The sequence below is a fragment of the Trypanosoma rangeli genome (assembly GCF_003719475.1).
Source record: "Trypanosoma rangeli strain AM80 chromosome Unknown Tra_15.4_contig_00032, whole genome shotgun sequence".
Classification (NCBI taxonomy): domain Eukaryota; phylum Euglenozoa; class Kinetoplastea; order Trypanosomatida; family Trypanosomatidae; genus Trypanosoma; species Trypanosoma rangeli.
In genome coordinates this window covers 59,953-85,379 of record NW_021705776.1, presented here as the reverse complement: position 1 = coordinate 85,379, position 25,427 = coordinate 59,953, and the positions used below count along the sequence as shown (strand labels likewise).

At 56.1% G+C, this 25,427-nt stretch overlaps 15 protein-coding genes across 15 annotated transcripts, besides 19 other annotated features; 1 reads left to right on the top strand and 14 right to left on the bottom strand.

Moving 5' to 3' along the window:
• Window positions 1–726: 726 nt before the first annotated feature.
• TraAM80_01608 (uncharacterized protein) lies at window positions 727–4,488 on the bottom strand (the record flags this gene model as incomplete). The annotated part of the gene is made up of 1 exon (XM_029378642.1): window positions 727–4,488. The coding sequence occupies one exon, from the start codon at window positions 4,486–4,488 to the stop codon at window positions 727–729; it is 3,762 nt and encodes a 1,253-aa protein (XP_029241565.1).
• A 10-nt stretch (window positions 4,489–4,498) lies between these two features.
• Window positions 4,499–4,537: a microsatellite.
• A 282-nt stretch (window positions 4,538–4,819) lies between these two features.
• TraAM80_01607 (uncharacterized protein) lies at window positions 4,820–5,404 on the bottom strand (the record flags this gene model as incomplete). Its single annotated transcript, XM_029378641.1, has 1 exon — window positions 4,820–5,404. One exon carries the CDS (start codon window positions 5,402–5,404, stop codon window positions 4,820–4,822), a length of 585 nt encoding a protein of 194 aa, XP_029241564.1.
• On the bottom strand, window positions 5,401–5,907 carry TraAM80_01606 (uncharacterized protein; the record flags this gene model as incomplete). Its single annotated transcript, XM_029378640.1, has 1 exon — window positions 5,401–5,907. One exon carries the CDS (start codon window positions 5,905–5,907, stop codon window positions 5,401–5,403), a length of 507 nt encoding a protein of 168 aa, XP_029241563.1.
• Window positions 5,908–6,356: 449 nt separating this feature from the next.
• Window positions 6,357–6,375: a microsatellite.
• Window positions 6,376–6,530: 155 nt separating this feature from the next.
• Window positions 6,531–6,557: a microsatellite.
• A 106-nt stretch (window positions 6,558–6,663) lies between these two features.
• Window positions 6,664–6,689: a microsatellite.
• An 80-nt stretch (window positions 6,690–6,769) lies between these two features.
• Window positions 6,770–8,866, bottom strand: TraAM80_01605 (putative MCAK-like kinesin; the record flags this gene model as incomplete). The annotated part of the gene is made up of 1 exon (XM_029378639.1): window positions 6,770–8,866. The coding sequence occupies one exon, from the start codon at window positions 8,864–8,866 to the stop codon at window positions 6,770–6,772; it is 2,097 nt and encodes a 698-aa protein (XP_029241562.1).
• A 545-nt stretch (window positions 8,867–9,411) lies between these two features.
• TraAM80_01604 (uncharacterized protein) lies at window positions 9,412–10,017 on the bottom strand (the record flags this gene model as incomplete). Its single annotated transcript, XM_029378638.1, has 1 exon — window positions 9,412–10,017. The coding sequence occupies one exon, from the start codon at window positions 10,015–10,017 to the stop codon at window positions 9,412–9,414; it is 606 nt and encodes a 201-aa protein (XP_029241561.1).
• Window positions 10,018–10,453: 436 nt separating this feature from the next.
• TraAM80_01603 (uncharacterized protein) lies at window positions 10,454–12,061 on the bottom strand (the record flags this gene model as incomplete). The annotated part of the gene is made up of 1 exon (XM_029378637.1): window positions 10,454–12,061. One exon carries the CDS (start codon window positions 12,059–12,061, stop codon window positions 10,454–10,456), a length of 1,608 nt encoding a protein of 535 aa, XP_029241560.1.
• A 393-nt stretch (window positions 12,062–12,454) lies between these two features.
• Window positions 12,455–12,478: a microsatellite.
• A 5-nt stretch (window positions 12,479–12,483) lies between these two features.
• TraAM80_01602 (uncharacterized protein) lies at window positions 12,484–13,200 on the bottom strand (the record flags this gene model as incomplete). The annotated part of the gene is made up of 1 exon (XM_029378636.1): window positions 12,484–13,200. The coding sequence occupies one exon, from the start codon at window positions 13,198–13,200 to the stop codon at window positions 12,484–12,486; it is 717 nt and encodes a 238-aa protein (XP_029241559.1).
• An 832-nt stretch (window positions 13,201–14,032) lies between these two features.
• On the bottom strand, window positions 14,033–14,815 carry TraAM80_01601 (UMP-CMP kinase 2, mitochondrial; the record flags this gene model as incomplete). Its single annotated transcript, XM_029378635.1, has 1 exon — window positions 14,033–14,815. The coding sequence occupies one exon, from the start codon at window positions 14,813–14,815 to the stop codon at window positions 14,033–14,035; it is 783 nt and encodes a 260-aa protein (XP_029241558.1).
• Window positions 14,816–15,001: 186 nt separating this feature from the next.
• On the bottom strand, window positions 15,002–15,913 carry TraAM80_01600 (glycoside hydrolase family protein; the record flags this gene model as incomplete). The annotated part of the gene is made up of 1 exon (XM_029378634.1): window positions 15,002–15,913. The coding sequence occupies one exon, from the start codon at window positions 15,911–15,913 to the stop codon at window positions 15,002–15,004; it is 912 nt and encodes a 303-aa protein (XP_029241557.1).
• Window positions 15,914–16,171: 258 nt separating this feature from the next.
• Window positions 16,172–16,195: a microsatellite.
• A 23-nt stretch (window positions 16,196–16,218) lies between these two features.
• Window positions 16,219–16,235: a microsatellite.
• A 115-nt stretch (window positions 16,236–16,350) lies between these two features.
• On the bottom strand, window positions 16,351–16,902 carry TraAM80_01599 (glutaredoxin-like protein; the record flags this gene model as incomplete). Its single annotated transcript, XM_029378633.1, has 1 exon — window positions 16,351–16,902. The coding sequence occupies one exon, from the start codon at window positions 16,900–16,902 to the stop codon at window positions 16,351–16,353; it is 552 nt and encodes a 183-aa protein (XP_029241556.1).
• Window positions 16,903–17,217: 315 nt separating this feature from the next.
• Window positions 17,218–18,927, bottom strand: TraAM80_01598 (uncharacterized protein; the record flags this gene model as incomplete). Its single annotated transcript, XM_029378632.1, has 1 exon — window positions 17,218–18,927. One exon carries the CDS (start codon window positions 18,925–18,927, stop codon window positions 17,218–17,220), a length of 1,710 nt encoding a protein of 569 aa, XP_029241555.1.
• A 30-nt stretch (window positions 18,928–18,957) lies between these two features.
• Window positions 18,958–18,977: a microsatellite.
• A 160-nt stretch (window positions 18,978–19,137) lies between these two features.
• Window positions 19,138–19,181: a microsatellite.
• Window positions 19,182–19,235: 54 nt separating this feature from the next.
• Window positions 19,236–19,272: a microsatellite.
• Window positions 19,273–19,430: 158 nt separating this feature from the next.
• Window positions 19,431–20,468, bottom strand: TraAM80_01597 (uncharacterized protein; the record flags this gene model as incomplete). The annotated part of the gene is made up of 1 exon (XM_029378631.1): window positions 19,431–20,468. One exon carries the CDS (start codon window positions 20,466–20,468, stop codon window positions 19,431–19,433), a length of 1,038 nt encoding a protein of 345 aa, XP_029241554.1.
• A 111-nt stretch (window positions 20,469–20,579) lies between these two features.
• On the top strand, window positions 20,580–21,011 carry TraAM80_01596 (uncharacterized protein; the record flags this gene model as incomplete). Its single annotated transcript, XM_029378630.1, has 1 exon — window positions 20,580–21,011. One exon carries the CDS (start codon window positions 20,580–20,582, stop codon window positions 21,009–21,011), a length of 432 nt encoding a protein of 143 aa, XP_029241553.1.
• Window positions 21,012–21,029: 18 nt separating this feature from the next.
• Window positions 21,030–21,118: a sequence feature (GA-rich).
• Window positions 21,119–21,185: 67 nt separating this feature from the next.
• Window positions 21,186–21,197: a microsatellite.
• Window positions 21,198–21,259: a microsatellite.
• Window positions 21,260–21,441: 182 nt separating this feature from the next.
• TraAM80_01595 (uncharacterized protein) lies at window positions 21,442–21,795 on the bottom strand (the record flags this gene model as incomplete). The annotated part of the gene is made up of 1 exon (XM_029378629.1): window positions 21,442–21,795. One exon carries the CDS (start codon window positions 21,793–21,795, stop codon window positions 21,442–21,444), a length of 354 nt encoding a protein of 117 aa, XP_029241552.1.
• A 180-nt stretch (window positions 21,796–21,975) lies between these two features.
• Window positions 21,976–22,009: a microsatellite.
• A 953-nt stretch (window positions 22,010–22,962) lies between these two features.
• Window positions 22,963–23,036: a microsatellite.
• A 398-nt stretch (window positions 23,037–23,434) lies between these two features.
• Window positions 23,435–23,473: a microsatellite.
• Window positions 23,474–23,550: 77 nt separating this feature from the next.
• On the bottom strand, window positions 23,551–24,786 carry TraAM80_01594 (uncharacterized protein; the record flags this gene model as incomplete). Its single annotated transcript, XM_029378628.1, has 1 exon — window positions 23,551–24,786. One exon carries the CDS (start codon window positions 24,784–24,786, stop codon window positions 23,551–23,553), a length of 1,236 nt encoding a protein of 411 aa, XP_029241551.1.
• A 42-nt stretch (window positions 24,787–24,828) lies between these two features.
• Window positions 24,829–24,865: a microsatellite.
• Window positions 24,866–25,227: 362 nt separating this feature from the next.
• Window positions 25,228–25,254: a microsatellite.
• A 41-nt stretch (window positions 25,255–25,295) lies between these two features.
• Window positions 25,296–25,322: a microsatellite.
• Between the last annotated feature and the right edge of the window lie 105 nt (window positions 25,323–25,427).

Sequence of the window (25,427 nt, the reverse complement as noted above, 5' to 3'; positions counted from 1 at the left end):
GGGGGGGGGTGTGCGGGGGTAATCGGGGTTTGTGTGCTTTTTGTGACCCAATTTGCCGTAAGCAAGGGCTTTTGTTGTATCTCAATTTCTTTGCGGCGCTTCGGTTTGGCGCGAACGTTTGGGGCGTCTTTGCCGTCTCCGTGCTCGTTCGGGAGGCGGTCGGCGTTGTTGCCGGACCCGGGCAGGCACAAAATGGACGCGGGGCGGCCGCAACCCCTCTTTGTTTCCCGCGCCAGCCTGGTTGCGCGTTGCGGCGGAGCACTTTCTGCTCGGCAGGAGGGTCTTTTCGACGAACCTCGCCCTGCCGAGACAGGACCTTAGTGACAATGCGCCGGCGGTCGCGGTCGTTGGCGCGAACGGTCGCCATAGCGCCTGGGTCGCCTCATAGTTTGCGGGTTTGGGGGGTGAAACTTTGTTCAGATGATGCCGGGCGCGGGGGGGAAATCAAACACAAAACAACAACAGAAGAGTGCGCACGCACACGTAATTTTTTGCAGCCAAATTTATCCCCTCCCAAAAACGCCAAAACACCAGAAACAAGAAAACAATAGTAATGCCCACGGCATAGTAGAATCATACAAATGATCATTAAAAGAAGTCTTTTACATAGTTTGTTCGGTTTTTGTTGGAATTGTTGGGCCCACCGCCGGCGAAGAGCGTGCGGTGGCGGCGAATCCGCCCGCGGGCGTGGAGGTATAGAGGCGCACGTTCTGTTTATGTTTTGGTTCATGCCGACCTGGGGGGAAACCGAACCTCACTAAAGTGCGAGCTGCTTGGGTCAAGGAGCGCCGTTTTCGCATCCGGCAGATTCCCTACCCCTTCTGGTCGTTGCCGGGGTCGGCCTCGCAGGTTGGCGGCGAGCAGATCCAACATGCGGTTTATATCAGCCGCCTTTTCTATCCGCTGAACCGCGCTTTTCATTCGCCAGCGTTCCAGCCACTTTTCCCAAAGCACAACCACGTAGGCGGCCATCGCCAATCCTCTACAAACATTGCTATTCAGTAGTCGTCTCGCACGCAAATTTGTCGCAACCCGCGCAAAGAGGTGCCGTCTCATTTCTCGATTTCTCCGTTCCTCTTCCACTCTCAGCTGCCGAACCGCCGCCAACATCCAGGGCGGCATCCGTTGGCCATTTTGCAGAGATTTAGCGGCCGCTGCGTAAGGCAATATCTGGTTCTTGAAGGCGTTTTCAAAGAATGGTTTTCGGAGCTGAGCGGCCGCGGCGCGGACGGTGCCTCGAAACTCCGCCCTCATCTCCGCGAGAGCGGCTTGAAAGTCATACCGGCGCACCGCGGGCGCCATGTCCTCAACGTCTCCTGCGGGCCTGCGTGGTTGGAGGCTCCGCAGGTACGCCAAAACATTTCCTTCAAACCGCTTCGGTGGCGGGGCGGCGTTGTGGCCCCAATCGGCGTGCCCGATCAGGCCGGCTTGGCCAAGGGGGCTTGAAAAAAAGCCAACATTGGGCGGCAATGGGAAAGCGTGTCGCGGTGTGATTTGCGCCTGCTCTTCTTTCCTGTGCGGGAATGCCGCGGAAAGCGGCAACACGGGACCGGCCCCCGGAGCTCTTTCGTATTCGCCCCGGGTGCTTCCACTTGGCGCCGCCAAGCGATTCAAGCATTCCCCGAGCTGAACCGCAGGATGCTTGTGGCCGCCGCTCGTTGGCCCCCCCGCCGTCGCCGTTTCACCCTCCTCCTCTGGGCCTGCGCCTGGAGGGCGCTGCGGCGCCACCGAGGGCCAAGCTTCGCCATTGGGTTCTCCAGGCGCGAGGTCGTTCCCGGAGTGCGGTCTTGGCAACCAACCGCTTGCCGTCTTCCCTGCGGAGGGGCTGGCGTCCTTGGCTGGCGTTGTAACTTTGCACGGCGGGATGGGGCCCGAAAGCGGCGGGTGACTTGGTGGCCATGGGTGTCGTGTCCCTTGTTGGTCCTCCCGCTTCTTCTTGCGCCCGCCCTTTGCCTTTACCAACTCCCCAGCGACACGCCCCCTTGCCGCATTGCAGATGGCATCGTAGAACTGATTGTGCGCCCATTCCTCGTCCGTCAAAGCAGACGCGGGTCCCGGATGCCGCTGGAGGACGATGCCGTGCTGTTCGAGTCGCTCAAAAACCCTCTGCTCCACCATGTCCCCTACGACTTCTTCCGCCATCCCAGACACGACGGCTGCGCGTTCGGCCTCGACGCCGTGCTCCAGCTGTTCGCTACGATCTCGTAACATCTGAAGATATTGGTTGAACGCGAGAAAAAATTCATCCATTTCCACACGCAGGCGTTGATGTTTATCCCGCACTGCCCCCATCTCAAGCTTTAGCGTGTGCAGGGCCTTGTGGTGCCCCGCCGCCCCTTCGCAACCCAAAGGCCCTTCCTCCTTTGGTACATCGTGCTGCTCTTGGCCCTCGTGGCGGCCGACTGTCGTGGTTGAAGCCGCTCCAAAAGTCGAACCTCTGCGGGGCTCCTCCACAGCCTTCGCCTCGGCGTCGCCAGAAGAAGCTCGCCAAGGGGTGGCGGTCGCGTCCTCCGTTTTTGGTTCTTGCCTCAGCGACCCGCGCCCCACCGTTGAGCGGCGTCGTCCCGCACCGCCTCCGCAGGACTGTGGCCGACTGCTTACAGATGCCTGAGCGTATGGTCGCGAGGGGCGCGCAACTGCATTGCGCAACTCCCTTTGCTCCTGTTGCGCTTCCCGCTCCTCAGGCTCGCGCCGCGCGAGGCATCTTGTTATCCTCGCCTTCTTCTGCCCCCTCGCGGTTGGCAGGGAAGAGCAGCTTTCTCCTGAGCTCATCATGCCCTCACCGCCTGCACTCTTCTGCGAGGTGCGATATCCCGAACTCGCTGTGCTCACGTTGCCTGGGCTCTGCGGGGGTGATCTGGCCTCCGCGACGGCCGTGTACTTTTGGCTCAAACTCTGCGCCGGCCCTCGTCTGTAGCTTTTAATGCTTTCGTCAGAGAGGCGAAGATGAATGGTGCTCCCAAACGGTCTCGAAGCCTGGCTCCGAAGTCCCGTCAAACTTGCCGCGCTTAAACCAGCAGGGTCTTTCCTTGGATCGAAATGGGCAGCGCACGGCAAGTAAGCATCGTGGTCAAGAAATGCCATGGTGTTGGCCGCTTCGGCTTCCAGCAGGCGCTGCCACATCATCCGCTCCTTGTGAAGCCGCATAAGCACGCTAGTCATCGGCGCCTGCCGCTGAATGTATCTTCTTCTCGCCTCAACTTCGCTAAGCTGTTCCATGTTTGTGGTACTCTTGCCAAAGTTTATGGTGCTGCTCGCAGAGAGGGGTGATGTTTCATGGCGGCGCTGGGCGCCAGCAGTTACCTTCATAAAATCGTGTCCCTCAAAATCATCCGCGTCCATCACCTCAGTTGCTTTTCTCTTCTTCGTACACGACGACTCAGGCCCCGTCGTTACCACACCGCCCACCTTTTGGGTGCCGCCCCTTTGGGAGGTACTCAAGACGCATGTCCCCACCCCACCGCCGACGCAAGGGCCACCTCCCGTAGAGGGCGGCGGGGCCGTAGGGGCGACCACCTCTGTCTCCGGATTTTGCGGATTGACTTGGGCCGGTGAATCGGCTTCACCTCCAGCATGAGGGGCCTTTCGCCAGTGAACATTGGCAGAGGAGCTGGCCGTGTTCTCACTCCGCCGCCTGCCATCCACTCGCTCTGGCTGTTGCCCGCTTGCTGCCGTGAAGGTCCTGGAGGTGGCACAACCCAAAAATTCCTTTGCCTCCAACGCAGCGCGTAGTCGCGCGTTCTCCCGCTCGATGACCTTATTAACCTCAATAAGTGCGTTCATGTCGTTATAGACGCTCTTGCGTTGCTCCATGGCGGCGCCATCCGCAGCCTCACCATTCCGCTGCTGCTGGGAATGCTCCAGCTGCTTCATAAGAAACATCCGCTTCACTTTCCTGATCTCCCCATCCCTCATCCGAAGCATATCCATGAGCCCTGCCAATTCCTCCTGTGTGGATGCCAGGGTTGTCTCCAGCGACGCAATGCGCTCCGCCTGTTGTGCACGTATGCCGCTCAGAATATCAATGCGCTCGTTGAGGGCTGCCTCCTTCGTGTCACCATTGGACGTGTTGTGGTTGCGACTGTACACAAACTTGTTCAGCATCAGTTGGATTTTCTCGTACGTGTCCCAGTCACCAAAACGCGCGATGTCGGAGGGGTTTTCACTAAAAAGCACCCGATAAATTTTCTTCCGGTTGCTATCCGGCATCTCCGAGCCCATCTCACGCTTCCGCCTGGCTATTTCCTTCTGTTGGGCGTTTACCTCCTCGTAGTTGGCGTAGATTTCCTCCAGAAAGTTCCACCGCAGCTCCTCGGAGGGTAGGCAGCGGATCTCCATCTTGCCTGTTGCCAAAGACCAAATCTTGACTGCCGCCTCTCCCCAGCCGCTGTTGCTATTCCTTGCTACCTCTGTCCGGTCGCAGCGGCAAGAGACAAGAAAGCAAGCAAATCGCAGTGAGTGACACGAAGCAAGGGCAATAAAACACATAGTCCACATCGAGAGATGGAGATAGAGAGAGAGAAAGGGAGACGGAGAGGAAATGTAATACAGTGAGGTGCGGGTTTGTGGTGGTACTTGACTTGCACTGCCTCTCGCGACAACTAGTCCTTTAGAGATTTCATGGCAACGTCAGGATACACATCGGTGAAAGAGACATCCACCGCGAGGTGGATGTGGTGCGAGGGATGGTTGCTGCACGGCAGCAGCTGCTGCTCGTTGATATGTGTGTCCTCTGGGACATCCAACACCCGATGGAGTGCCAGTGGCTGGGGCTCGTAGAAGACGAAGTCCTGCGTGCTATAAATGACGCCCCGCAACTTCAGGGTTCGTTTCCGTACTTCCAGTGCGTCCTGCCGCTGCTCCTGCCTCGCCCCCGTCTCTTCTCCCTCTTCCTCTCTTTCTCTGTCGCTGGCTTCAGCTCACGTTCCTCCGCCTGAGCTCCGGCATGCTCCATAGTATTCTCCATCACCTCCTCCACTTCCGCGTGGTCGGCTGACGTCGCCGTCCTTCTACCGTCACTAGGCTTCCTCGCGTACTTGGCCACCTCGCGCTGCGCCCGCCTTGCGGCGTTGGTGCTCTCGAAGCACTCACAGTTGCAGGCGTAGTACTTCTGGTACCTCGCGGAGGCCTGCGTGTCTTTATTTAACCACGTCGCCCAGCGAGGGCCCCCCACAATGTTATGGGTGAAGAAGAAAAGCTCCCGCATCAACTGCACGCAGGCATCCTCGTCGTGAACGTTATTGAAGTCGCCACAAATCACGTTCGTCATGTGCACACGGTCAACGTCGTTACAGTTCAGGGCATCAAGCACTTGCAGTGTTTGGTGTGACTCATGCAAGCAAGATTGAGCCGCCTCCTCCGACTCCCCAGCGGTGTACTGGACACAGGCGACGTTCAGTGTCATATTGGTGATCTTGTCCCGCATCGCAACAAATTGCAGGTGCTGCACCAAATCCTTCCCAGGCATGAGAATAGGGACAAAACATCCCTTGTGAAATAACACCACGTTTCCAATATCTTCCGTCGCGGCAGCAGTGGGTCGTCGCCTTGGCGCAGGGCTCCCACCTTGTAGCCCCGGCTCGACTGGTACAGTGTGCCATAACCGCAGTGGCGGATATACTTCCAGAGGGCGTCATTAAAAAACACCCGGTTCACCTCCTGCAGACACACAATGTCTGGATTATAGTACCGTATCTCGTTTACCAAGTAGGCTCCTCGAAAGTCTGGTTGCAGAAAGGGCGGCAGCTCCGTGTCGAGAGAAGGGTCATACGGGTAATACCCATCCGGATCTGCCCCAGCTCTCGTGAAGCCCGGCACACGTGGCTGCACACCATGCGCGGGTGTCGTGGCTACCTCCTCCGCCTTTGCTCCCAGGCTCCACGCACCCGTCATCATGTTAAACTGCATGAGCCGAAACCAGTCTCGGCGGGACACAGTCGTTGAGAGACGTTAAAGCGGCGCCTTAACCCAGTTACGCGGAAGGGGGGTTGTAGGCAGTCTTTCCCTTGCCAGGGTCCATGCCTACCAGGGCGGCTATCCTCCGCTGTCTCGCTCAGCACATTCTCCGCTAAGCAGGGCCGAATCGCGCTGCGTACGCCACCGCGTAAGGCATGTACGGGGCCACCAGTAATCGCGGGCCCGGTATCCAGGCGGAAGGCATTGCGCCGAAACATCTCTCTCTCTCTCTTGCCCTCCTGCGAACGGCACCCCGCATCCTAACAGCACACACGAATACGTATTTACGGTGCAAGGTGGAAATCAAAGAAATAACACAACAACAACAAAGCGGAAAATAAAAAGAGAAGATCCACCAGAAGCAATGCAGCACTAAAATGGAAAGAAAATGCTCGCAGTGCATATATATATATATATATAAACTCCATAGGAAGGGCGGTTGAGTTGCGTGCATAATGCGAAAACCATATTTCCCACCGCTTTTCCCTTCTTTCAATTGCCAAGGCCGGCGTAGTGGGAAATAAAATACATGAAGGCAAGAATCGTGGCAAATAGGAGACACAGGTACATCTAGTAAAAAAAAAAAAATTAAACAACAAAAAGAGCATCTAATTTATTGACTGACTTTGTAGGCTATTGGTGCGTCTGCTGTGGGCGCATTTCTAATCGGGCCGCTCAGTCCTTTTTCTCCTCTTCTATTTCTTCCTTTATATAGAATATATATATATATATATTCGTCGCCCCCCAACCTCCTCCTCTTTTTTGTTTTCATTAAATTTGATACTTGTCTTTCTGTCTCGTCTGTTCTCCACTTCTACTGCCCGCTCTGCTCGAGGTGGCGGGAGAGCGCCTCCTCCTCGTCGAGCATGCCCCGCAGCCGCAGCATCTCCCCCTGAAAGTGGTGGATGGCCTGCAGTTTGCCACCGAGGAGGCCAAGCACCTTCGTGACGTACGCCTCAATGTTCGAGTTTGGCGTCTCTACCGACATGATCTGCGCGAACTCCTCCTTAATGATTCGCATGTCCTCATCGAGGTAGCGGCGGTGGGCCTGCACACACACCTGCTCCTGCCTGGCGATTTCGTCCACGACCTTGTCGTAGCGGACCCCAAGGTCCAAGTCAACGCTCTTCCGCGCCGGCAGTGCCTCTGCTGCTGCTGCTGCTGCTGCTGCCGCCGCTTCCTCCTCATCTTCCTCAGCCCGCTGCTGAAGTTGTTGTTGCTTCTGCTGTTCCTCAGCCTCGCGACCGCGCTTGTGGCCAATCTCGCCATGGGTGTCTTCTGCCGTCTTGGCAGCCAAAACACCACTCGGACGCATCATTACAGAGCGCCGACCCCCCGCACTTTTTTTTGCCGTTGACCTGGCACAGCCGTGGCCGCCGCTCTTGCCGCCGTTGCTGTCGTGCGTTGCGTTGGGGAGGTTCAACAGACCTAACGGTGGTGCGGAGAGGCGACCAAAGATAGATGCACGTGTGGCAGACGTCGACGGCTTCCGTTCAAAGAGAAGCTCACACTGCTCATTCTCCCCGAGCGGTCGCCGCTCCCCGACGCTCTTCTTCAGCTCCTTGACGCGGTCCGCGTAGCGCAACGTATTGAGTGTGTGCTCGCAGCTGTTGCTTGACGGCGACACTGTGCCGATCATGACGGTGCGACAATTGCCTACAAACGAGTCACGAAGCACTTCCGTCAGCTTTGAGCCACGGAAAGGGACGTGCCGGCGGTTGAGGTCAAGGGAACGGATGCACTCCTTCAGCGCCAGCAGGCTCTTGTTGATTTGCGCCCCCTCAATGCGGGTCTGGCGGTCGCAGTCAAGCGTATCCGCGCCCCGCTCACTCCCAGCGAGGTCAATGAAAGTAAACTTGCCAAACAGCTTCTTGTCCTCGCGTCCGCGGACTTTGATCTCAAGAATGGCGTGGGAGCGGGAACTTGTGTCGTTGGCGCCTGTCGTGCCGCTGCTGCGAACGCTGTTTCCCTCCTCAATGAGCCGCATGATGCTACGCACGTCCGCCTGAAGGTGCTCCGTCAGCCCGCAGATGTTTACATTCTGCTTGCCGTCCTCCAGGCAGCGCAACGACTGACGCCCGTTCAACAGGTCGTACAACCGGCCACTGTAGATCTCGTAGAAGGACACGTAAATGTCTTTGACCCTATCAATGCGAGCAAACATTTCCTCCGCGGCGAGGGCATAAATGCCAGGCTCCGTTCCATTCCCCAGCATTGTGTGGGTTTTCCCGCTGCCGGTTTGCCCGTACGCAAAGCACGTGGCGCAGCCACCCTCAAAGACGGTATCAATCAACGCGGCGGCCGTGCGACGGTAGACGTCAACGTTCGTAGACGTCTCTCCAAATACCTCGTCAAAGAAAAACCGGTGTATGTGGGTGTACTTCGTGAGGTCCACCTTCTGCCGCGGCTCCGCAAGCACGAGTTCGTCAAAGCTATTTGTTGAGATCACGTCAGAGTAGCCCCGTTGCCCCTCCACAAGGTTCAGCGGACGCTTTCGCACCGCAACAACAATGCGGCTTTTGCGCCGCTTGATCTCGCGGCTATCGGCAGAGGTTGTCAACACAGTCGTGCCCCGGGCCGTGTACAGCCGTTCTCGGCCATCCTTTTCGTCCAAGAGCTCATCTATGTCCGCTATCGTCGGCGGCCCAGTCGACGCCGTGGGCATCATCCGCGGGGAGTCCGCAGAGGCGCACGGTTTGACCCCACCGTGCGTCTCCCGACGAAAGTGCTGGACCGCCTGGTACAGGTTTATCTTCTCCTCGTCGTCGGTGACACCGTAGTTGCGGTACTGGTCAATCTGCAGCGTCAGGAATCCCTCACACGTCATGCCGGCGTCCATGAACCTCCCGAGCAGGTGGCCGAGTGAGTGGTGCTCAAGCACCTCCAGTAGCTGCAGCTCCCATGAAGACATCTGCGTGCCACGGCAACACACATGAAGCAGAGAAGGTAAGAAGAGACGGGGGCAGTGCGCACGAGGGAGGGACACAATAATAGGCGAGATGGGGTGGTGCAGCGACACCCACAAATAAAGAAGGGAAGCAACACATACACACAACAAGACGAACAGCTTTGTGTTCCCTTCCATCCCACAAAGTAAGAAACAAAACAAAACAAAATCTCTGGAGGCATACCCGATGCTCTCGGCGCACCGCAGAGACCATTACTCACTCTCTTGGCCTCCCTCCCCCATGCCGCCGCAGTCCTCCGTGTCGCATCAACCGTGATGGTAAGAGAAGGAGACAGCAATCGCAGCAGGAGCAGCAAGGTGTTCCGCCTCCACCTCCACCCCCGCGTTACCTTTCCGCCTGAGAGTACTGCTGCTCTCCCCCGAGCGGGAGGCAACGCACGCCACCCTGCAACCACCACTCCACCAGTTACTCTTCCGCAGACCAGCACCACCGTAGGCGCACTCGTCGAGGAGTAAAAAAGGCACGCCAGCACACTTCCACTTCAGGGTCATGACGCGCTGCTGCTCTTACCGCCCTCACTGCTGCTATTGTGACCGTCGCTGGCGTCGGCTCCCGCCAGTTCCTGCTTCTTTTGGAGGAGGGCCGCCTTCTTTGCCGCGATTGCTTCGCGCAGCTTCCGCAGCGTTGCTTCTCGCTGTTCGTTGATGTTTGCCCGCTCCTTCAACAGCTCCTCACGCTTGCGTTCAAGCTCGCGCTTCTTGCGAAGTTCTAAGATGCGACTCTGCAGCTCCGACTCCACGCCACCCGTCGCTTCCCGCTGCTGCAGTGGGGTGAGGATGGTGCGGGCATGCTCCCAGACGACGTCCATCTTCAAACACCCCTCCTTGTACTTCAACTCATCCACTTGGTCGGAGTCAAGCTGCGCCACCTGCTCAATTGTCCAGATGTTGCGCTCAATCAACTTCTTGGTGGTGTGCGTACCGCAGCAATCAAGCCACGCAACAAAGGTGCCAGGGGTGACATCTGGCGCACACTCTAGGTGGATCAACCACCAGCGGCGATCCTCGTTTGTGACCCGTCCGCCCGTCACGATGCCGCGCACGCACACGGCGCACTGTGGTTGCAGGCGCAACAATGTGATCCTACGCATCATAGTTGCCTGGACAAAAGCGTAAAACGCACGTATGTACGCGCTCCCCCCTCCTTCTTTCTCTTCTGCTTAGTTTCACGTGACGACACAGAAAGCGACGCCCCACAGAGCGCAGACACAGCGGAAGCAGGCGATAGACAGGTGCACAGGGAACGGGCAGAGCACAACCGGCCAAACTGCAAAACGAAAGCACAGCAACGAAGCAAAGGGATGCAGGAGGCAAAATAGAGGCGTGTGGGAGGGGGAGAAATGAAAGCGGAAGCGATGCCAATACTCCCCCCTCCCTCCCAAGAGAAAAAAAAAAAAGTAGTGCAAGCAAAATAAAATCAGAACATAAATATATCAAAGTGGCGTATTTCGCGCCACTTTCCGCAGACCCCGCACGTACGAACGTATTCGCTCGTTTACTTCCTTCAGCCCCGAAAATTCCCACTTCTTTTTACATTTCTTTCTTGTGTTTCCCCCCCGCATCTTCCTCACGTTTGTGCGCCTCGGCCACCTCCTCCTCCTCCCACGGCATCAATGGAAAGTCCATACTTCCCCATGTCGAGTCACCAGCCTTCGTTGTGGGATTCGTTGAGGTCGCATGGGATTCCCCGGCGTCCACGGCGGCATATTCTCCTTTAGCCCCGCCCATGATTGAAACGGAAGCTTCGCTGTTATTTACTGTTTCCTCCGCTGTGACGTCTTGGCTCGCATGTGCATCGTCTTCAGTCTCCTTTAGTACACTCAATGAGGCGGCGTGCTGTTCCTTCCACTCCGCGTATGCATTAAGTCGCTCCCGTAGTCGCTTTAAGACGGCACCAGTCATTCTCAGCGTCTCCTCCGACAAGTCCACACGTTTAAAGTAACCGTCTAACTGCTTCACCTGCCCTTTACATGCTGTCGCCGCCGCCTCCACCAAAATCTCGCCGTACGGCGCATCGTCGGTGAGGTACTCCACCAGCATGTCAGCCGTCTCCTGGGCAGCTTTTACGTGTTCAAGTACTGTCCTCTCGTCCACGGCTCGAAAGGAGGACATGTCGCGCGCTTTCACTGCTGGGGGCGCATTGAGCACCGTCAGTAGCATGCGTACCTGCTCGTCATTCTTGCACTGAGCCAACGCCACCACCTTCGAGAAATAGTTGGCCCAAAATACCTTTTCCTTTATCTTCCCAGGGACAAGGTGGTAGCGCTGCTGCCGCATTCCAGGCAAGGCCAAGAGGCCTTCGTGGACATCGCGATCGTAGTCAAACTGCGCTTGGGCGTTGGTAATGAGGCGTTGGTTTAGTCCACACTGCAGCAGCAGGGCTTGCTCATCCTTTGAGAAGCCTCTGTTGGGGCCGTAGCGAAAGGTCCCCTCATCTTCCACAATTTGCTCCGATATGAGGTGGCGCCATTCTTTCTCCCTACCGACCCAATTCTCAGGCACATTATCCCACGGCACGCTCAGTGCTTCCTCCTCTTTCTGCATGCCGTACTCCTCTCGTGTGTCACTGTACGCCTTTGAAACCTTCCGCACCATTTGGTTCACCGACTCGTATACGGTGCCCCAGAATTTAGAGACCGTCTTGTTGGCCCACTCCACCGCCACATTCACGCCAGTCTCTATGGTCACCTCCAGAAAAAGTGCCATGTCCTCCCCCTCCACAAACTCGGGGCTGTCCAGAGTCGTTGGGGGGATGAGCTCGGGGAAGGACATCTGCAGCTGCTCTGGCACAAAAGCGACCGTCTGCGTCTGCACTATGTCGTGAGTGCGTTGATCATGCACACGGTTCACCACCCGGGCCGTGATGGAGCAGCCACCCGGGTATGCCACGTCGTCCCCCTCAGGGGGAGGGATCAGTTCGAGGATGAGCCCAACGTAGTCGTCGGTTTCCTGATCCTTCGCCACCATACCTCTGATCAGCACACAACGGAACTGATGCTTCTTCGTAACGTGGTTTGGCGTCCAGAACGGCAGGGAGCTCAGCTTGTTCTTGCGGTTAAGGTGCCGCAGGCCACCGATGGTCCACCGATGCGTACTTAACTCATTGGAGGGATTTGACACAAGCTCAACGGACGTCATGGCGTCGAAGTCAAGCGGAGGGTACACACGCACACGAGGGCACGAAATTAGAATAATTTGTTTAACACCAAGCAAGAAGTAAACAAACTAGCAAAAAAAAAAACAAGACAACAGTGATGAGAAAGATAAGAAAAGAAGATAAAAAGAGAAAGATGCCCGCTATGGTAATGAGTCACCTTTTATTCAACGGCGGGAGGTAATACGTTCATCACGAACAATCCGGTACCAACACAAGCAAAGGGGAAGTGAATAAAAGGCAAGGTGGGTGAGTGAGTGAGCGAAGTCAATGCCCGGCCAAACGTTCGCTGTGTGTTTGTATTCTGGTTTCCTTAAAATATTTTCTGTTTTCCACCTCTCCTTTTCCCACTCTAACACGCTCTCTCAGAGACATGCATATATATATATATATATATTTATTGCAACTAAACACCTGCCGGCTGCTCGCAGATTTCGGAACTCTCAACGATAACATCTATCAGCTTTACACAGGCTTTCGACATCACTTTAGACGCAAGATGTTCCCGGAATGGAATTAGGAACGAATCGTCTCGCATCGCCTTGTTGATTATTAAACCAACCGACAGCTCAGCGGCACGAGTCTTGACGACGGCAGCGGTGACTATGGCAATGTGCTCGTTTGGCGGCGTTGGCCCCACTGCCGCCAAGTACCGCTCTAGCTGCTCAAAGGGAATACAGTACCACACTGTAAGTGTCATGCGAACATACCCGTCCGTCACCTGGATGGCTTCCACGGTGCACTCCACTGCCCTTCCTTCGCCGTGCTCTTCAATGACAGCACGCGGTAACGTAAAGGCGCCAAAAAAAGTAGAGGGGGGGACGACCACCAGGCTTTTGCTGCTGTACAGGAAGTATCCAATAACACACATGAGGGGACGAAAGTGGTAGTACTGCAGCAAGCTCTCATTCACGCCCCGCTCCTTGTCCATGGAGGTGGCCAAGATGGTCTTCCGGCGCGTCTCATACACAATTGTGACACAGTTCGGACGCACATGAATAACGCAGCGGCAGTAAAGCCGTCTCAAGCAACCTGCACCGATGACTGCCACCGCAAGGGGCAGAAGCACTGCGCGAAGCTTTGACTTCACAGACGATGCAACTGCCGGTAGTGGGATGCTCATGTCTGAAGGGTGTAGCTTTTGGTACACTACAGATGTGCAGCGACGAAGACGCAGCCCTCGGCTGCCTTGCTCCTAAGTCCTACGACTACTTTAAAAAGAAAATATTATAGGGCCAAAGTCAAAGAACTCAAGCGGTACCACTTCCCTACCCCCATGTCCGGTACGCCTTGTAGCCACAGCTGCCTCACGTGGCCCTCCACAACCAACAGGCGCCGCCACCGCGAGGTGACCGACCAAAAAAAAAAACGGGTGGAGGGTGCCGCAACACACAAGAACCAAAACACACAAGCGCAGGCACAAAAGAACCGGATTACCTCCGCCCCCATCTCCCCCACTTTGCATGCCGTCAGGCATGTGAGCGGCGCAAGGGGCAACACCCCACCAAAGTTAAATCACGACGAGTGACTAGAGCGGAGTGGGGGTGCCTGTATCGCGCAGGCAACGCCCCCCCCCCTTCCTCCTCCTCTTTTTTTCAGAGAATGTGAAAAAATAGGCCAGTCAAAACAAAAACAATCACATCAAAATAAAATCAAGAGGAACAGATGAAGCTTACAGGCCTCGTCTTGGTTGAATGGGACAAATCCCACTTTCTCCCCACAGGGAAAAGTGGCAGAATGGGCACGTTGAAGGACGATGCAGAAGCGTAAAAGTGGCGCACCGACGCCGAAGGTGCAAGTGACCTCACACACCCATTCTTTCACAGTTGAGGTGGAGTAAATGAATGGGGAAGGCGTGAGTGAGCGAGAGAAACAAGTGAGGCGCCTGTGAGGAAGAAGTAAAAAAAAAAAGAACGACAGCAGGGAGGGGGAATACGTGTCGCCCCCCTGGCCGTCTAGAAGGGGCTCATTTCCGCCAACTCCTCCTCTGTGAAGGGTGTCGCACTGTGCGGCAGACCCTTCTCCGTCATCAGGGCCAAAATACGGTTCACCGCCACACCGTACGTGGCAACTTGGACGTCGGTGAGCAAGCCAAAGCGACGATACGCCTCCATCGCAACCGCACGCATCTCCTGCTGCGCACTGAGTCGCCGCTCCTCTGCATCCTCCGGGGCACGCTGACGTATTCGTGCCTGACGGATGTGTTCGTCAACGTACAGTAGCACTCCCAGCTGGAACGGAGGAAGGTCATGCGGCCACCGGTACACTGCGTCGCTCGCCACGGGAAGCGTCGCCAGCTTGCAACGGTTTGCGAGTGCCATGGCACACGTGGAGCACCACCAGCGATCAAACAGCACAATCCTTCGCTCCTGGATGGCATTGAGCGCGTCCCATGCTGCCAGATAATTCGCGGCGCTGTAGAAGGCCCGCACAGTTTCCTCCTGCTGCTCGCGGAAGAGCTTGCGGATGTCGCTGAGGCCAGGATCCGGCGTGCGCAGCAGTGTTGCTGATCCGCCAAGCTTTTCAAGCAGCGAATTTGCCACGACGGACTTTCCGACGCCGTCGAGGCCCTCCAAAACAACCAGTATCTTTTCACCTGGTTGCACAGAGACGGTTGGGGTGCACTCCACGCGACGCAAAAACTCTGCACACGGTGGTGTCCACCAACTCGGGCGCAGGCGTTCAACGGCCTGAAGGAACTCCACACATGCTGCCTTGCTATGGTACACACAGTTCATCGCTGCTCAAGCGTTGTCAATGGGCCAACTAAAAAGAGAGGGACATAAAAAAAAAAATTGGCACCCACCCACCCACGCACATACCAAGGGAACGAAAGAAAGAGAGATAGGAAATATATATATATTTTCTCACGCCGCCTTCCAAACTCGCCGTTATTTTCGCTGGAAGCGTGGCTCTTTTTGTTTCTAAAGCAGAATCCAGTCTTTGCGGTAGAGGTGGTTTGACTGCGGGTAGGGGTGCTGCACAAACCACCGTGCGGGTGACACGACGCGGCGCAGGGGACACTCGTTAAAATACGCTGCCCACCACGACCACGTCGAGTTCGACATGACAACGTCCTCGCAGCCGGATAGCATCAACAGCTCCAACACCTCTCGAGGTGCATGACTCCCACACTCGAAAGGCACACGCTCTGCGGCGGCATGCACCAGCGACGCCTCGAGGCCAGGGTACTTGCTGCGGAAGTAGCCGACGACGGAGGAGCCGTACCGCTCCTCCTCGCAGAACACCAGAAGGTGAACTCCACAACCTCCCCCCATAGACTGTAGATGCAGGCTGTGACCCAGCAACTGTCGCACCGCGGCGTCGTAGTAATCAACCTCCAAAATCTCAAACACGTCACGCATCCGCAGGTAGTCCCCGCGACGAATGTGAAGACCAACGCGTTGCACGGTGCTGGGGTCGCCGTAGTTCTCGCGCAGGTGCTGCACCGCCGCATTGCGCAACCTAGAGGGAAGCGCGTCCCTCACCACGGGGCAGTCAGCGAAAAACGCCTCTGACTGGAAGAAGCCAACCATGTTATACACACAGTTCACCGAGGCATCCACCTTCACCGGCATCACCGGACGCGGCTCGGGCACAATGACCTCGGGAACGCCCGCAGGGACGTCGCCCCCGACACCGTAGGCATTGAGATCCTCAAATATGGACTGCCAGTACACAGGCCGTGGCTGTTCATTGCTGCTGCTCCACGGCATTTGTTTCAGGACCGCCGGCACGCCATTACGCCGCGAGGTAGCCAACAGGTTCGCCACGAGAAACAGCTGGTTCCCAAGCCCACCCACCAGGTTGGTAGTGAGGCATGCCCTGCTGTGCATCTCACACCAAAGGAAAGTGCAGTGCGGATATGTAAAGCAAACAAACAAACGGAGGGGGGAAAAAAAAACGGCAGAAAAGGAAAACACACACACACAGATAAACAAAGTGTATTAGTATGGGTGCAACTGTTTTCTTAGATGTGCGTGTATGTGAGAGAGGGGAGTTTAGTTCCTTCGGCCCTGGGGGAATCGACAGGAAGCCACACACCCACACGCACCAATGGGAAGGGAGGCGCAGACAGCGAAGGAACCGCACAGAAACAAATAAAAAAACAAACAAACGCGGTGTCCATCTAAGCAAAGAAAACAACAACAACAACAAAAGGGGCAAACAAATGAACAACACGTGTCACCTCAACCGCCGGATTTGGAGGATTCTTTTTTTTTTTTCGTTTCCTCTTCTCTCCCACCTCTTCTTCTGTTTGCTCTCAACGCCTTCATGGCTGTCTACGGAAGCTGATTCCTTTCTGCTGCAGAAGCTTCTGCATCTCGCCTCCCTCCACCATCTTCTGCACAACGTCGAGCCCGCCTACAAACTCGCCCTTAAGAAATAACTGCGGTATCGTCGGCCACGCGCTCACCTCCTTCACGTACGTCCGCACAACGGGGTGTGCCAAGACGTCAAACGACGTGTACTCCAACCCAAGCGCCTCCACAACGTCAATCATGCGCTTTGAGAAGGCGCACATGGGTGCCTCTGGTACACCCTTAATGAAAGCAACCACGTCCTCCGTCCGGATGGTGTCGTCGATGTCTTTTTTCACCATCACCACCTCGTCTTCTGCGAGTTCGGTGCTGACCAAGCGGGGCTGAAAGTCGGGGTGCGTCTCCTCCATATCCTGCACGTCGCCACCGCCCACAATTCCCTCATCAGCCGTGGTGGTGGTGGTTAGAAGGCGCAGCTGCAGAAGAGGCGCTGCCGCCACTGGGAGGTGCCGTGCAACGAGGGACACGGGCCGACCACAAAACGCATTACAAAGCCGCTTCATCAAACTTGTGGCAGTTCATACAACAAGCGATAACGAGCAATAGAAGCAAAGAAAATAACAATAGTAATAAGAAAACAAATGGAAGGAAAACCTAAAGTGCGCAAAAAACCACGGCGATAAATAGGAAATAGATTCTGCCCCAACCCAAGGAAACATACGCACAATTGCATCATGCAGATTACGTGTATGACTGCTCCATGGAAGAAGAGAGCAAACGATTACATTGTATTACCAACGTCATAACTTCTCTATTGTGGAGATGCAATTCATTTTCCCGTACAGGCCTTTGCATCTTTTTTCTTCTCTCTCTCTTGTCTAAGTGGCTTTACTGTCACTGTCACTGTCACTGTCTATCAGGAAGCGCTTTATGTCAATTCTCCCAAGTCCAACGCTTGGCCTGGCAGGTGCGACAGGTGCAGGTGCCGCCTCTCGTGCCACCGCCTCCTTTTTCCCGTCTACGCGATTACCCGCACTCTTTGACGACTTTGTCGAAAGTGTTGAGCATGACAAATGCTTCTTCAAGGGTGCCGGTGGAGGCAATGCAGCAGCGCCCTTTCTCGTTCGATCCTGCTCCTTCGCTGTTGCTGGTGCTGGTGCTGCCGGGGTTGGACCGAATTCGAACAGATCTAGTTGCGGCAAGCTACCAAGGGCTGCGTCGTTCTCCGTCACGGAGGGCGCAGAGGCGGTAGCTGCACGGGGCAGGAAGTCAGTGGGAGGTTGCTGACTGGGCTTTGGTTGGGACTTCCTCTTGAGGCGGGTGCTGCGCGAGGGATTGGCAGCTGCGACGCCAGTCTTCTCCCTCACAGAATTATTTCCGCTGGCAGCAGCAGGAGGAGGAACAACGGCGGCCGCCGCAGCACCAGTGGGGTGCGGAGCGGCAGCCTTCGCCGTGGTCGGCGCGGAGGCGACATGACGGGTGATGTCTCGGGCCCGGTGCCTGTCCTCGACATCCCCCCCTTTGAGCGTTGAAGAGACACCCTCATGCGACCACGTCCCTGTCGCTTGCTCCTTTCGCTTCGCCCCAGTTGCCGGGGCGTACTGATAGGTGCTGCTGCGCTGCGTCCGGGTTTGATACTTGTGCGTATCAACACCGAGAAACCGCTTCTCTTCTTGTGACAGAAACGTCGATACCAGCTCTACTGTTGCCTCCTGCAGCACCGCCAGGCCCTCTGCAAATGCGGCAAGCGCCTGCTCCTGTTCTTTTGTGGGGTGTGGCAGCGGCTTCACCTCACCGTAGACGTCCTTCGCACGCCGCAGGTCCAGCCGCATCGCATCATAGATAGACTTCACAAACCATGTATCAGCCTCCGCATGCAGGCGGTCAATTTCACAGTGAACACGCAGAAGCACATCTCTAACTTCATGGCGGTGTCGAACACATTCAACCTTTTTCACGGTGGGTGTGTCCATGACAATGGGGCGCACCACACGCAGCCGCCTCTTGTGCGGGGCGCCTACGCTGCCTCGAGACGACGTTGCGCGGTCTCGTCGTGGCGACTCCGTTGGAGGCTCCAACACGTTGCCGTAGAAAACCCTTCTGTCGGGAAGAAGCTGCGGCTCCCGCACCCGGCAATCCTGCAACCCCACTCCTTCCGCTTTTCCCTCGTATTCCGCTTCGTCACTGTCGGCGTCGTTGCATGGGATACAGCCAGTATACTCTCGCGATGAACCGACTGCCTCCACGGCAGGCGCAAGCGTGGGAGCCGCAGCGGTGTGATAATGCTGTGGGAGTTTCTCTCCCGACTCCGTGACAACGCACTGCAGATTTGGCACAAACACTTCCCGTGGGCGGTGCGCTGCGAGCACGGCCTCAAACATGGAGGCTATGTCCGTCTTTGGTCCCCGCCGCCGAAGCGGCAGCAGTGTCCTTTCGGCGTCGTCCACCACGGCAGGTGGTGCGTCGCGTCGCGGGGACTCCAGTATGGCTACCAGCGTGTCCCGCACACACCGCGGCACCTGCCCCCAATCCCCCAGCCCTCGCTCAATCTCACGCAGGTCCGGTGGTGACCTCAAGACCTCAATCATCACGTCGTTGCTATTCTCTCTCTCTCTTACTGTGTGTGTGTGTATGTGTGCATGCCGGGACAAGTACGCAAGGCATAAAGGGCAGCAGAGAGGCAACGACAACAAACAAAAAAAAAAAAGACAGGGATAGTCAAACCCACCCATCCGCAACCTTCTTGGGCAACATAAGCACAGGCATGCCTGTACACCACAGACCTCACAAGGTCGCAGATATTTATATTTATATATATATATAAATATATCTATATGTAATACGCAAATCCACTCCACGAATTCCCAAGAAGGGATACAAAAAGAAAGAAACACGCACAACATCAACAGCAACAGCATCGTCAACAAAAAAAAACGGTCACGCATAATCACACAGTTATTATATGAGCGGAACACATTCTTTCTCCTTCATTCTTCACTGGCTTCTTCCCTTGCAGATCCCTTCCTCCTCTTGAGCAGAGATCTACTCTTTTTTTTTTGTTTGTGTCTGCGTGTTAGGGCTTTTGCCCCCTCTACACCTGTGAACCCGGACTGCTCAGAGGGCTCTCGGACGCCATGCAGTGCTGTGATGTGCTCCCTTTGGTAGAGTGCAAGGAGCGGTGGCGAGACAGCTCCTCCTCCGCCTTCTGCTGAATTGAGGCCTCGTTAAGCAGCGCGATGCGGCTCATGTAGCGCTCTCGCCTCTCACTCAGTGTTAACCCGTCCCCAAGCCTTGAAGGCGTGCTGCTCTTTTCCGGCGACCCCACCGGCTCATGGCTCTTCCGGGGCGGATCGAGCAGCGCGTGCGGGACGTTCCCGTCGCCGCTGGGTGAGTTTTGCGCAGCGGTGTACATACGACCACTTCCGCACGGTGGGGTGTGGCCCAGCAGCACATCCTCCGGCCGCAGATCCGCTGGGTCAAGCCCCATCGCTTGCTTCTCCTCATCCGAGAGGACGTTTGCCGCAAACCGCACGGATGCCCACCGCAGCGCCTCGACGCCTTCCGCAACCTCATCCACCATCGCCTCTACCTCTTGCAGCCGCCGCAGTGCAGCAGCGGGAATGACGACGCCATCCGGAACGTCGTCGCCTGGACGGAGGTTGCACTCCTGCCGAATCTTGCGGAGCAGCGTGGGGTCCAGCTGAGCCGCGGTGCGCCATAAAGCGCGGAGGTGGTGCCTCATCGCCTCACGGGTCTCCTCAATGTTGTTGTGAAACTGCGCAAAGCTGCGCACTGCCTGATCTCGTACCCACGCCGCGTCCTCGAAGGTGCGCACGCTGCGCTGAATTACCTCCTCCGTGAGCGATACGGCCGCCACACGAGTTCCTTCATGCGACTCGGGCCACAGGTTGCGGTGCCGCCGCTCCGCCGCTCCCCCATCCACAGAGGCCGCTGCTGCTGCTGCCGCCGCCGCTTCGGTAGCGGCGCCAATCCCTCGTGCTGTCTGTGACTGCGGCCCAGTCAATGCCAAGAGAATCGCCTCCCGCACACAACGCGGCACATCAGCCCAGTCACCGTCCCCGTTGGCAACAGCGCGCACCACCTGCACGACCTGAGTCCCGCCTATCATTCTTCCTGGTCTTCGTTAGTGTTTTCAGCATATAGGCACAGTTTACATGAGAGAACGGGTTGTTGTTGTTGGTGGTGGGGGAGGAGGAACGAGTGTGTGGCGGGAGAACACATGACAAGGGCGGCATGCGAGCGCATGGCACCTCCCCACCCGCACAAAATCAGACAAAAAAGAAAGAGGCATAAAAAGGGATTCACCACCATTTTGCGCCGCGTTGGGCATGCGGCACCTAACCCTCTGCCTCCATTTCTGCCGCGCAGCAGCCGCAGCAGAAGGGGCGTTCGCTCAGTCCTCATCATCGCCGTCAAGGACGGCGAACACGTGCTGGTTGTCGTCGAGCAAATCACGGACGCGGGCCTCGGGGTCGCAGGTGATGCCGCCCTCTTTTTGGATGCAGTTCGGCGACCCGTACTTGCGCCCGAAGGAGGCGTCGTAGTGAACCATGGCTGCGTTGCCGAGCCAAATTACATCCTGCGTGCCGTCACCGCACTCCAGCGCAATGACCTTCTCCCGCACATGCACGTAGATACGCATCGTCACTAAAAAGAAGCAGAAGAAAAATCTCTCTCTCTCTCTCTCTCTTATGCTTCTCTCGCTCTGCTTCTATTTTCCTGTTCACACTGTATCCCTCCCTCTCTCTATTTCTCACTGGCGCCGCTGCCCGTATACCCCAAAAACGAGCCAGACAGGCACGGCGAGGTGCGCATGCACACATTGAAAAAGAAAAGAAAAAAAATAATAAAACAAATGACCCAAAGCAAAAAACAAACAAACAAACAAACACAAACAAATACATGAGAAGCAGTTACAACGCCGCAGCAGAACCCCCCCCCTCCCTTCCTTTCCCCCCTCGGTCCCACGTACACCGTGGGTGCGGGGCGCGCGTGCACGCAGCGGCAGCACCAAACCAAGCAACAACAACGACACACTCACACACAACCACGCCGCTGTGACTTTTCCAGTGCGATATAGCTCAGTAGCCGTTGTAGCTTTTTAGCTGGGCGATGCGACGTGGGTCCAGTTCGTGCTGCAGCGCACCCGCAGTCTCTCCCGGCGTTGGGGTGCGTAGCATGTTAGAAAGCGTCAGGGCGTCCTGCGCCTCCCGCTGTCGTCTGGCGATGTCGATCAACTCCGGTGGCAGGTTGTCCCCGTAGACCTTCTTGATGTGCATGTACATCTGCTCCTCACGCTTCGGCTGCACGCGCAGCACCGTCATCTTGAGAAACTGGTAGGCAAAGCCCATGACAAGCATGGAACACCAAAAGAACTGAATTTTGCTGCGCGTCGGCAGCCGCTCATATCGCGCCACCCCCGGCAGGGAAGACATCTTCACCCACACGCAGGCAGATAGGCAGCAAGACCCCGGCGGGAGGCACTAAAGTGTCAAGAAAACTTTTTTTGCACGTCCACGCACACTGTAACTGCGACGGCGTGCTCCTAATGCGTTGCCTGCCGCCTTCTTTCCGCCACTCGCTTCCCACGTCTTTACTCAGCCCCGTTACGAGTCACAGAAACAGAGGCAAAAAAAAAAAAAAACAGAAGCGAAGGGCAAGAGTCAAAAACGGCGTCGAACCCCCGAATACGCGAAGGAGGCAGTACAATCAAGCAGGGTATCCACGCAGCTACAACCCCCCCCCCCCTGTCAACAAGCCCCCCATCCCCCCAACTCTATTCCCCGCAGAGCGGCAGGCACGGAGAACGAAGGAGGAATAAATAGAGAAGGGCAGGCGGCATTACGCGCCGTTGCCGCCATCGTTACTCGTCTCATCAGTGTCCATGAAGCCGATGTACAGCACTGTCTCCCCGCGAACGAAGCAGAGCTCGCGCTGCTCCCCGCCCTTGTCAAGGACAGCGTTGAAGTTGTTGTCCACGCCGTGCAGCACTCCGCTGTGCGTCTCACCAAAAACAGTGTAGCACACCGCCGGCTTCTGCATCCGCTCCGCCAGATTCACCGACGCCATGATCGTATCCCCACTATCAGCCAAACAAATAAAAGAAGGGAGAGAGCGCGGTAGGCAGCAATGCGTTCAGCAAAGTATGAGAAAGAGCGGTCGCACACCCACCCACATACACAAGAAGGGAAAGAGGGGGAGTGTAAAAAGAAAGTGAATCACACAACCACACACTCTAGCGTTGTTTTACCGCCACACCGAGGATCAACTCTGCTCATCATCCGCCCACCCCTCCAGATCCCTTCGCCCGCACCGTGACGGAGCCCAAAGTTCCGTGCCGACGCAAACTGCACACCCACCCACTCAGACAACCACAGCAGCCACGCGGCACTTGCATCTCGGGCTAGAGATTAGGGAGCAGGGTTTAAACGTGCAGGAGTGTGGCCTGCCATCTGCGGGCAAAGCCGGAGCGTCGTTGTGCCCGCCGTCGCACCCCTCCAAATGCACATAGCAACGCAAGCAAACACACAGAGCGCCCACCTCTACATTGTACTCATAGTGGCACTGAGAGAGCGAGTGGCACCACGCAGCCAATGTGGGCTCAATAATAACAAACAAAAATATAGCAAGGAATAAAAGAAAAGAAAAACGAAAAATAACAACAACAAGCAAACAATGAGCATCGTTGCAAAGTAGGAAGAAAAAAAAAAGAGGAAAGCAACAATGATAAAAATCATCGAGATAAATACAGGAGAAAACGCAACCACACATACAAAATAACAACAAAGGAGATATTCCACGGTGACAAGTACCGCTAGAAAAGTGAATGTGTGTATGTATACATAAGGGGGTACAGAGAGTCCTCTTTATGAACACGTATGCGTAGGCGCATGTATGTGTTACACTCCTTTCTAAAGGACTCTTAGTTGCTGTTGCTTTTCTTTCCAATTTTGTTCATTATGCCCCATCTGCCTTAGTCGCCCGCGCAACATGACACTGCTCTGCTATTGAGGCGGCGCTGACAATCACCGCCCCTCACACAACGCTTTCCCCCTGCTCTTCGTGGGCAAAAAAAGTGAGGGAGGGGAAGTGAGGAAGGGGAGGGGGGGAGGAAACAAACAAGGCTCACTCCCCAGGAAACACTCACAGATGCAACAACCCCATTAGAAACACACAACAATCACTGAGGCTCAAAACGGTGCTCCCATCCCATTTACTACATCTGCAAAGGCAGGAAGCGGTGCACGCTTCATTGACTTCTCCGCGCCACCGGAATGCGATTTCATCGACTGGCATGCACCAAAGTTTGGCTGAGATTGCAGGACCTCACTACCCCCTAGCTGCAGGCAGCCCCCGGTTTCCGACTTAGTCAGTCGTGCAGGACATTTGACACTAGCCACCTGGGACCCTAACTGCTGCTGTTGCTGTTGCTGCTGCTGAGGAGGAAGATGAGCAGACGGCGATAACGACGAATACCGATGACGCCGTTGGGACCGCCGCCGCCAAAAACTGCCGGGAGCTGAAATGGGTCGGCTCCCCGTTGGCGTCACCGCTGCGGCTACGGCACCCGACGAGCGCACCTCTTCCTCGTCACTGTGCACCGACGATGCGTCGGTGGTCTCGCTCTCGCTTTGAACGTCAGCCTTGACACGTCTACGTCGATCCATGCGATGCTGCTGCATTTCGTGCAACAGCCGGGCCTGCCACTCGTGCTCCATCAGACGACGCCCGATTGCCTCCTGCACCACTGTAATGCGCAGCAGCAGGGCGGAGCGCTCCGTGAAGTGCACAATGAGCATCCCCCGACGCTCGATGGCTAATATGCCCCGGTAGTGCCGGAACACCATGGCACGGCAAGCGGTGTTACAAAAATCAACAATGGCGCGTCGCCGCTCACTCTCTGTCAACATGAACACTCGCACCAGCGTCTTTTCCCGCTCTCGGGCCATGAATGCTAGCCGGCGATCCTGCAAGGAAGTAGTGCTACCCTCCACCTGCGAAAAGTCCTCCTCTGTATCAACCTCTGACACGGATCGGAGGTGGTCGTAGCGAGCTGTAGCGGTGGGTATGCTTACATCCGGCCACGTACTAGATGCTACCGTCCCCAGACGGCGAAAGCTGAGAGGCCCCGTGTGATTGTCGTCAACCGTAGTGGAGGAGCATTCAATCGTTTCCGAGAACTCATTCCTACAGGATTCAAAGCTGTTTGACCCTGTACTTCGTGCGATGAATGGTGCCGTCTCCGTCACTGAAGTTGGTTCTGGCGGCTCTAGCGGACTTGAGAGCTGTTGCTGCAGTTTTGCACTTTCTGCCAGGCTATCCCCGGCAAGCATCAAGGAATGCACGTGGGTGTCTTCTTCATTATCCAGCTCCCCCTTAGTATGAGCTTTGTCGGGCGAGTTCTTTTTGCTGCAGCAACAACCCATGCGTAACAGTACGGTCCGGTCCACTTATTTTCTTCTCTTTTTTGTATGTTTGTATGTATGTATGTATACAGATATGTATATGGAGGTAGATGGATGGGCGCCCTACTTATCTCTCACTCCGACACCCCCCACCCCCGCTCTTACTTCTGCACCCCTCCCCAATATCCCTTCCGTGACGTCCGGTTCTTCTCGCCCTCAATGCGTGCGCTTCCTCTTTACTTCTGTAGACTCTCTCAATTGTTTTCCTGCCCTGCTGCATGGAGGAAGCCAGAATACACCAAGCGGGCTTTTTTTGCCTGCCTGTAGTTTCTGCCGCACCGCCACACACCCTGCCGTATTCGCTTCAGCTCGAGGCACACGCGCCTGTGCGTACGTGTGCCGGTGTGTGTCTCGCGACGCCTCTCTATTCCCCTGTCCCTCGGCACTGCTGGATGCAGACATAAAACCAAAGAAACAAAAAAAAAAAAACTTGCGCCGCAGGGACGTCCAAGCAGCCACCGTCACTAACAGCGGCAGCGGCGGCGGGAGAGGCGGCGCAGAAGTAACAACAAGAGGATAAGCCGCCGCAGCGCACTCGACAAAATACAACCACACACACATGAACACACCTTAATTTTGTGCTCTCCCCTACACGTTCTCTC